Source organism: Pseudonaja textilis, chromosome 4 (genome assembly GCF_049901715.1).
Source record: "Pseudonaja textilis isolate UNSWEBS1 chromosome 4, rPseTex1.2, whole genome shotgun sequence".
Lineage (NCBI taxonomy): Eukaryota > Metazoa > Chordata > Lepidosauria > Squamata > Elapidae > Pseudonaja > Pseudonaja textilis.
In genome coordinates this window covers 43,701,492-43,712,271 of record NC_141993.1, presented here as the reverse complement: position 1 = coordinate 43,712,271, position 10,780 = coordinate 43,701,492, and the positions used below count along the sequence as shown (strand labels likewise).

General features: G+C 36.0%; 1 protein-coding gene across 1 annotated transcript in view; it reads left to right on the top strand.

Moving 5' to 3' along the window:
• Positions 1-2,239: 2,239 nt before the first annotated feature.
• RBM20 (RNA binding motif protein 20) overlaps positions 2,240-10,780 on the top strand; it is a 92,277-nt gene continuing 83,736 nt past the window's right edge. The window contains exon 1 of the mRNA XM_026704754.2: positions 2,240-2,561. Coding sequence (XP_026560539.1) covers positions 2,422-2,561 — 140 coding nt within the window. The 5' untranslated portion in view covers positions 2,240-2,421. The remainder of the gene's footprint in view (positions 2,562-10,780) is intronic.

Below are 10,780 nucleotides of genomic sequence, written 5' to 3'. Positions count from 1 at the left end.
TCACATATGTAGAAAATTAGCACCTACCCTTCTCCTAGAAGAATGAAAATATTCTAGGAAATATTAAAAAGGCAGAATATTATACTTTCCTGGATGAGAAAAGGAGAAAGATGCTCTTTGAAAGCAGCCCCCAGAAAGACTGAGCCATCCTATCTACAAGACAAAAGATGTTTAGCTCCAGGGTGATAGAATTAGCCCTCACTCAGATCCAAACAAGGACAAAGCCATTAAGCCACAATAGGAATTGCCCAAAGCCCCTTCATTACATCACCCAGCAAGATTCAACCAAGCCTGGGACTCAAGACTACCTACAAAGTTACTCCTGCATGGCCCCATGGGAATCTGACAACCAATCAGGATACATTTCTTGCACAGGAACAGGAAGCAAGTTCAAAGCCCAACAGAAGGTATAAATCTCTCTCCCTCTCATCCATGTGCTCTTTTTTTGCTCAGGATCTCAAATCGTGTGGTCCTGTTCCACCGTTAAAATCATCCTTCCAAGCAGTCTCCGTGTTTCTAGTATCTTTCTTCCCACTTGAAACTGAACCCACATGGGCATTTTTCCAATGCTTATATTATTATGTCGTAAATTTTAGAGTCAATATACACTGTTTCTCTAATATATAAATTCTTCATGGGGCCAGATAAATTTTACATGAATCTTCTTAGGGATATGAAACTGTTCATTATGTGTATAGTAGCTACATACATAAGTGCTGCAATGAAAGTAAGATATAATTGGTTAAATACAGATTTACTTTAGTTTTAAATATTATTTTTGGTTTGATAGATCTCAACTAATATATTTTTAGGAGATATATACTTTTTATTTTATATGTGTAATGTTTTAGGTTTATTTTCTAGATAACTATAGTAACAGTAATAGAGGAGTGAATGTGTGATTTATTTTTCTAGTTGTTAGTATATTGTTGTAGTTATTTGCTTCATTCTAGTTTTGTTCTTTCAAATTTTGCTGGCATTGACTGAATAAAAATTAATAATTTATTGACATTCCTCATATATATAATTGTCACAGAGATCTGCAGTCATGATTGACATTTGGGAGATTCATAAGCAGCTGTCATTTATAACCATAACAGTGTCCTATAGTCATATGATTGACATTTGAGTGCTTCACAGCTGGCTTCTGACAAGCAGTTGGAAGTAGAGTAACTGACATTAAAACTGCAAGTCACGGTTATGTGATGTCTCACTTAATGACATGTGTAGTTTATTTAATGACCACAGCAGAGATAGTCTAAGTCTAGCTTGGTCACATGATGTTTTGCTAAATAACCACACCAGTCAGCAATAGGAGTTGCAAGTCCAACTGTGGTCATTAAGACACAACTACTTGTATTGTATAGCATTTGAATATTGTGTACTATGGAACCATATGCAAATGAGGTAACCAATGTATAAGTTTCAAGATCACTTATAGTTTTACTTATTTACTTAGATTTTCCACTTCAGAAATATCTAGTACAGCTTTTCAAAGCATCTCTTGAAACCATTAAAAGAGCCATCTTCTTTAGGTTTGCGAGGCTGCTTCAGTAGTAGTTTCAGGTGTCTCTACAAGTATATGTACTTACCATTTTACCGCACAGCACTATACAATAAAATGGGAAAGTTTCCAAGAATAGTTGTATGTATGGCTATTTTCATGTGTCCTTTTGGGGGCAGGGGTGGCAGTATTTTTACAATTTTGCATGGTGCATGGTATGGTTTTTTGTGTTTCACGGCCTTAAATCTGTGAGCCGCTTCAATCACTTGGAAACTGTAAATGCACAGAAATATGTGCTACCTTGAATAGGCTGGAATGGAAATTCCACTATTACAGTTGGGCAATGATTCTCATTTATACAGCAGGAGTCCAATCTGAGGACAGGTAAAGACAAGTTCAGTCTTGGGCCTGATAGAGGTAAAATATGAAGAAAGCAGGACACAAGAAAGGGAGAAGGGAGAAACGGGGGGAAATTCCAGATGACCCTAATTCCTCATTTTCCCGTTCCGAGCAGAAACTTGGGGCAGATACTTATCCCCAGCCTCAGTGACACAGTATAACCAACACATAGCACGGGTTCCCAACGTCTTCTTCCAACCTTGGCTTGTCTAATCAAAAAATGACCGAGTCTCCAAAAATTTCTTGGTACGGGGAAGTGGCACCTCCTCCTTCCATTGGCTCCGCTGTCCCCAGCGTCGCCATAAATGCCCCCAGAGTCCTCCGGCCTCCTCAGCAGAGATACGTTTCGGGCGGGCGGGCGAGCGGCGGTGCCATTTGCTCCGGGTTCCTGAGAGACGCGCTCTTCGGCCAGGCTCGTGAGTGGCGCTGCTGTCTTTCCCCTCCAGTCTGGCTGTTTCCGAGGGAGATTCGGATATCGCCGACCGAACCTGCATCTGCTGAATGGTCCCAGGGTGGTCATGAACCAGGCCCCGGACCCCAGTGGCCCCGAGCAACCTGAGAGAGATGCCCGAAGCTCGGCTCATTTCCCGCCCACTGCCGGCAGCGGTCCCGTCAGGGGGATACCTCAGACGCCCGGCCTGCCTCAACTCGTGCAAAAGTAAGGGGTGCCCGCGCGTGGAACTGGGAGGGGGGAGGGGAGGAAAGGAGCGAGTGAGGCTAACGGTCGCCTGACCTTTCTTGCCGCTGCGCCGCCCCGCTTCCCGGACAGAGGCAATAAGAGCTTCGGAGCTTGGGCGGGCTGCCCCTTTGACTCCCCCCACGTTGTGCCTTCCCGCGGCCACGTGTTAAACGGGGTTCCCAAAGCCAGAAATGTGGTCTCCTGTCACTGTCCAAAAAGTCGTTCGAGGGGGCAAATGGAACTTTACCCATTTCCGTAGGATCACATTGCATATTGTTTCTCTTTTCATTTGCTGACTTGTCAAGAAAAAAAATAATCAAGGAAATCATACAAGTGCAGACTTTACGACCTTCTAGTACTTAGATGCTAAGCCCTTGGTTTGCTCATTTAAGCGTTTATTTTTACTGGTCCCGTTTTTGGCCCGGGGTCCTCAAGTGTAGCGGTTCATATTGTGCAACGTAACGGAAGTGTAATCATCGTATAAGAAAATGCACTTGATTAAAGGCTTTATAGCGGTTATAGCGCTAATAAGGATATCTATCTACGGAAGACGAAGCGTTTAGATTTTCCTGTCTGTAATATAGGAAAAGATAGACGTGCCTGTGTATATGTATTTAAAATATTTGTAAAATATATCGTTGAATTTCTGATGAAACAATTTTGTCATCTGGTTATAGCGTTAGAATAAAACAAATCAGATTACTGTTTGGTCAGTAATTCTAATATTAAATTATTTTACCAGTTACCTGCATCTCTACACTCTCCTCAGTTTGCTTTTATCTAGAAAAAAAATCACATCATGTTAGTCTCTATTGTAGGAAAAAGCTTAATTTTCATATTGTTAATGAGAAATAGTACTAAGAAAATGTACGTGTATATGAATTTATTGAAAAAAGAAAATCATTATGCCTTAAGTGTCAGTGTTGGTAGAAGTTGAACCTTGAAGTGAACCTGAAATGTTGAAGTTGTTTGCAATAGGAAAATATTGTTTTTAAAAAAGCAGGGGGACACTTTCCATTCCATAGTGAGAATGAAAAAGAATAAGTATACTTTCATATTCTTTAATATTCAGAGGAGTTTAGAGCAGCAGATGCTAATTTCTACTTTGTAATGTAGGCAAGAATTTGATTTGTTTTTGTTTAAATATAAAAGAGTGAAAATTAATAAGAATGACTAAGTGATTAATGATTAATAAGAATGACAAAGTGAATATTTTCTTTATGTAATCTTTATGAAATCTGTATCCATGGTAATAAATTCAATTGGAAAGTACTGTTAGATTCCTGGAGAAGGCTGAATTTGGCCCTCAAGATAAAGAATAGATTTTTTTAATCAGTTTTTGTTTTGGTCATACAATGAAAAACACTTGATGAAGTTAGATATCATTGTTTTGAGTTAGTTCTACGTGTACTGAAAAGTTGCTTGTTTTTTCAAAACCAATTTTGAATCACTTTCTCCTTAATAAATAAACCCTGTATCATCTAAATCAAAGATAAATTATAAAGTTTAAAATAGTGTATTTATGAGAAATTTCTGCTGGTGAAATATACACATTAAAAATGATTGGCAGCCTTCAAAAATTGAAGAAAAGAGCGTAATGTATGCAGCTATCCTCTATCATAGTGGCGTGGTGTAAAATAGCAAATGTCAGAACTTCTGTCTGGGTGGGGGAATATGATCACTGTATTTGTAACTGTACTGCAATACCTAACTTCACTAAACAGAAAACCACTAGTTGTACGTTGTATTTTTGATCATGATTTGGATGTTTTAGTAAAACAAAACAAAAGGGTGGTTGAAATATAGATTTTTAAGTTTTACATGAAAATTTAATTATGAAGAATGTATTTTTAAATTATTACGAAGTCCATGTTGTTTTCCTACTTTTGTGACTACATTGACAGAAATTCTCTCTCTCTCTCTCTCTCTCTCTCTCTATGCGCGCGCGCACACACACAGACACACACACACACGTTATTAATCTGCAAATTTCCTGTCTGAAAAAACAACAACAAAAAAGGATAATTTTCTAAAAGAAGTAAAAGACTTAAGACTTAGATTTCCCATAATTATATGTTTTTCATGTTTTCTTTTATTGGTTTTTTAAAAGAAAATACTCAATTTGAGTTTATCATGGGTGAAAGGAACCAATTAAATTCTGTTCACTAACAGGAATGACTTTTCCAATTTTATTACAGAATATAAAATGATATAATAACTTAATAGATATTTGCTGTAGCTCATTTATCGTATAACATAATTTGGAAGACTTGTCAGAAATTATAACAGTGGCCACACAAATATAATGCTCAGCAATTCCCTTGAACATGAGAAGATGGCATATTAAATAAATAAATAACTGTCTAGAACTAGAACTACCTTCCTTTTAAAACTTATACAAGACTATGTAGATATTCAGTCTTATTCAGACTATGAAGATATAGCAACTAATCTATATTTTATTGTTCATTCCAGGTGATGTTCAGTTTGAATTAACTTTGCAGAATGTAACATTTTGGTGGTTGTAAAATTAAGGAACTATAATCAAATACATTAGTATTTTCTATAATATTAACGGTACATATGAGTCTTAAAAACTAGAAATTTAATACTTCTGTTCCCATAAGCAGACACACTTGAAAATCATCGCGAATGTATTTATTGATATTCTGAAAATGTAAGATTAGTACATTGATATGAGTAAATTTATTAATACTATCAGTGAAGCTTTACTTTAAAGAGGAACTAGTTAGAGAAGCATCCTGCACTTCTGCTTTGATTGAAAAATTGGTTTAATTTTAACTGATAACATTAAGAAATGGTAAGAGTTTTAAGAGTGAAATGTACAAAAATGTATTTTATTAATTTTTAAAGAGTTTGTAAGTGAACAATTTGATACTAATATTTTTCTTTTGATGGCTTTTGTCACAAGTTGCTAGAAAGATGTAATGCACCAGTTTTATATAAATTATGTATCACTTGCAATCTGTTGATTTGTATCTTAATTAAGACACAGTACTTTTGCCTTCTTGCATGTGGAAATACTTTAATTGTTTTGGTAATTTGTTCATAGATACTAATAGAAGAAGCATCTCATAACTATTAATCGTAATAGTTGATTAAATAAATCTATACTGCTTTCTATAAGTGCATAATAGTATGATTGTCAAGTTGCAATAATGAAAAAAAGTTATTAAATATGCATCATGACTTGATACAACCATGAACTTTTACTCTTGTGTCCAGATGTCAGACACAACTACATAACTTATGTGGTTTCTGTCACAACCTTGTAACATGTATTATTTGCTCTTTGCTCTCCTGTGGATTCCATTTTTGTCCTCCTTGGCTAAAGTACATAAATGGGTTAGGTTTGTGGGCTATATTTAAATTATCTGAGGGCTGCATAAGGGAAACCTAGAAGTCTAGTTTGCCATGCCCTTGTTTAAATACTCATTAGGAATACATGGTTATTTTGATCTGACCACATTTAGAGTAAAACTGAAATTTCGTCATGGTTTCAAAAGAGATTATTTTCTGTGAAACTGTATAGTGACAATTTGAGTGCAAATTATTTAAAATTCAAGATGGATTGTCAGAAAAAAAATAAGGTTCATGTTTTCCCTGTCACCATTGGATCTGTTCAGAGTTGAAGTAGTGAGGAATTCATTAAATCCTGATCTGACATATAGGGGTAGTCTGTCAGTATTTTGCTATGGTTGTTCTGCTTAATGTTTCTTGAGAGAGAGAGAAGGTAAATTGCTCACATCTACTCTGACTAGAATATATTTCTTTTATTAGAAATGTTGGTCTTGTTACACTGATCAGTTTAAGTTCTTGGTTTCTGAGGATGCGCCCCCAAGTCTTTGCAAGAATATTTTTGCAAAAAATATTTTATGTTACTGTAATTATTCTTGACTTGGCAAGAAAAGTCATAAGAACATCTATTTTATTTTAGTGAGGGCTAGTATCAGTACATTTTGACTGAAATGATATCTGTAATGTTGAAAGTGTCAATTAGCTTTTCTTATTAAAATAATTGTTATCCAAAAGTTTCTGGTAAAATTTCAGATAAGCTAATTTAGTACTATAGTTTAAAGGATTATGTGTTCTTTAGAATATACGTTTGGCTTTCTTGGTTTCCAACAACTGTCTACTGGTGAATGAAAGAGCTTTTTAGTAATAAGTACTTACTAGGAAGTTCTCAAAGAGAAGCTTGTCTGATATCTAATAATGACATTTCAGTAGACAATGTAGGATTTTCCTCCTCTTCAAGCTTTCAAGTCTGTTCAAAATTTTAATTTGTATTTAGCTTTGTAACTTATAATGGTATTTTCTTTTGATACATATTTAGTGTGAATATTTTTGGAGGCTATCTAAATACGTGACAATGGATAAATAAAATGGCTCCCCTCAACACACAGTGGAAAGCCAAATGCGCTGCTGAATGCTCAGATACAAGCAATTACATGGATGACCCTACAGAAAAGGTACCAGGTTTGACCTTCCTCACCAGCATTGGTCAACTCTGAACAGGATCTGTATGCAACATGGTGTCCACCAGGACTCATTATTTAAGTGGGGTCTTCTCTACCCTTAGTGTGACTGTGATGATCCTCGGCAAAATATCCATCATGTCCATCAAGAGCTTTAACATTTGAACTACTATAAGTCCATGTATTTGTCATATGCTAATAAATAAATACATTTTGGAGGATAGGATATAAAATAGCTGCTTTCCTCTTCTTCTATATTTTCTTTCACCATTATCTAGTCCTAAATTATCAAAATTAGTATCTAAACTAGAGGTGTCTTGTCAGAAAAACATGGAATACCTGTGACTCTAGAACTATATGAAATGATATTGGTTGATGGTCTTTTTGTGGGTTGGGGATGGGGGCAGCCTGAAGCCATGTGTCCATATTAGTTTTATTAGACTTCCTAGCAGTATTTAACACAATAATTTATCAGGATTTTTTTAGACAGCTGAGAGCTATCTTGTACAATGTAGTCACTTATAGATGTATTAAAATTCAGTTTCCATTACCATCCAGCATTGTGGAGAAGCCAGTAATTCAGAAGACTATCAAGTTGGGGAAGGTTGGTTCAGAGATTTGGCAATTAATGTTCAGATATATGCTGTTGTCTGATTGCTTATCTGTCTGAAATATTTTTATCAGTGCATCAAGTGGATTGGTGATTTTAATGTCATTTATACCTATGTAAATAATATATTATTAAATAATATAATATATAATAAATAATATATTATTACAACTTTTGTTTGAATTATTTTCTTAATTAATTCCTGTCTAAAATATCTTATTCTTGATATTTTTCTAGAATTCTAAATATTCTGCATAGGACATATATGTTTTTGGGGAAAATAGGCCATGGAGTCTTCAAACTTGCCAGCTTTAAGACTTTTGGACTTCAACTCCCAGAATTCCTCCTCCAGTCATGTTAGCTCAGGAATTCTGGGAGTTGAAGTCCACAAATCTTAAACTTGCCAAGTTTGAAGATCCTTGCTTTAGATTATCTATGCATAACTGTCCGGGAAAATCCCACAAATTTTAGGAGCAGTATATGTGGTAAATGTTGGTAGAATCCATTTAATTCAGGAGAAAAGACCTTTCTGCATTAGTTTATTTAAGAAGAAGAAATGATCAATTGTCTTATTGTCAACAGTTCACCTGGTGATTTGGATTTGTGAGAAAAGCATGCATTTGCTACCCATCTCACTGTTTGAATGAGCACATTGTTTCAATAAGAAATGCAAGTATTTATTATGTAAAAGTTAAAGAAATTAAAAATGAGTTGAAAGTCTTAATCTCAATCTAATCCTGCCACTAGGCAGGGGTGGGATTCTACCGGTTCTATCCGGCTCTGTAGGACTGGTAGCTCTGAAGAGCAGCAGACATAGAACCGGTTCTATGTTTGCTGCTGTTTTGGCCCACCCGCCTGCCTGGGCTCTTACCTGACCTTTATTTCCTGCTTTTTCAACCTCAGCTGCCGTGCGAGGCACAGCTGTAAAAAATCAGCTGTTGAAAAATCAGGAAAAAAGTGCTTTTTCAAATGCTGCTTCCCTACACACAGTGCTGCTCAGCTGTCCAAGCAGCAAGCTGATGAAGATTTACACACATGCGCAGCGTAAATCACCGAACTGGTAGTTAACCCTGTCAGATCCCACCCCTGCCACTAGGTATAGCATACATAAACACGCTGAAAAAATACAGGCATAACAAAATCAAATCACAGTTAAGATCCATAACCATAAATGTCTAATTTGCATCTAGCTTCATTAAATGTTTGTTTGTTTGTCAAATTTATATGGCTGTCAAGCTCACATGAAGTGAATCTAGATAGCATACAATAAAACCATCAATTCTATATTCTTCAGAAAAATTCTTATCTTGGAATCCCTTACAATGAGATATTCCCAAAATCGCACAAACCATTACTGAATTAGATATATTTCACATAGTTCATTTTTTTCACTTTGGCAAAACATTCAGAATGTTTAGTTCATAAAGCTACATTACTATTCATAAAGCTACATTACTGCATTACCTAACTACCTCAATTCCAACTACTGCTGGCCTTAAATGCAAGCTACTCAATGCAAGGAGCCTTGTGAATAAAATACCTGAATTTCTCCTCTTACTAAATATGGCTAAATTCAACATCATATTTGTCTGTGAAACATGGCTCAACGCATCTCTCCCTGACTCCATTACCACAGTAAGAGACTTATCATGTTTACTGATCAGATCGTGAAATTCGTAGAGAAGGTGGTGTTGCTATCTTCTATAAAAAGCCCTTACATCTAAAAAACATCCAAGTTATTCAGGAGCTTGCTTTTCCTGAGACCGTCATCTGTGAACTATCCTTAAATATCACATTTTGATTCTTACTATGTTACAGAGCACCTGATTATGACATCGAACATGTAAACAAGCTAAATTCACTATGAACATGGGCAACATCCTACCCACACACTTTTATCTTTCTTGGTGACTTCAATCTACCTCATATTAACTGGACCCTAAACGAATGTACAACTGAACCCATACATGTAACCTTCTACAATGCTGTTACAAATCTGGGACTGGAACAACTAGTAACCAACAATACTAGACTTAACAACTGCCTTGATCTCATCTTCTGCAATAGTTTGAATTTAATTTACGGAATATAAACTAAAGAACCCTTTTCCAACAGTGACCACAATATGATTGACTTTTGTCTCAACATACGCCCACACAAAAATTATCACAATGATGTAATCCCCAATTATAACTTCAAAAAAGGCAACTATGATCTTATAGGCAACGATCTCTCATCCCTTGATTGGAAATTTCTATTCACTGGATGCAATAGTTGAAGATCATTACAACATATTTTTACTTGAAGTCAAAAGAGTCATCAAACTATAAGTACTATTAACAACTCCCAAAACTAGAAAAAACAAATTACCCCAAACAATAAGGAAGCTTCAATCCCAAAAGAAATAACTTTGGTGGAAAAACAAATCTGGTCATGTTGCCAACTTCAAAAGCAGATACAAAAATTTATGCCGCCAGATAAAAACTGAATGCACCAATTACCACATTAAACAAGAAGAAAACCTTCTACGCAGCAATTCCACCTTCTATGCAGCTTTTTACAATTTTGTAAACAACAAACTAAAAGACTCAAGGTCCATCCCACCCCTGAAAGGACCTAATGGTAAAGTCTGCAACGATGACACCATTAAAGCCAACCTCTTTAACACATTCTTTGGCTCAGTATTTGTAAACAGCAATGGATCATGCCCAGTATTTCCTAGTCGAACTACAGAAGACTACAATGATCTAATACATATCAATCTTACAGAAGACAATGTTGAAAAAGCACTACGCAATCTAAAACCATCTCTATTTATTGGACTGGACGGAATATGTGCCTACTTCTTAAAAAAGCTATCCACTGCCATAGCCGAACCTCTAAGCATAATCTTTGAAAAATCTTTCAGGACTAGCTCCTTGCTAAACCTATGGTCACAAGCCGCGGTCATCCCCATCTTCAAAAGGGGAGACCCCAGCCTAGTTGAAAATTACAGACCAATCTCCTTATGCTGCGTCACCTGTAAAGTCATGGAATCAATTATTAACCAATCCATCATCCTCCACTTAGAAACAAACAACCTACTCTCCAAT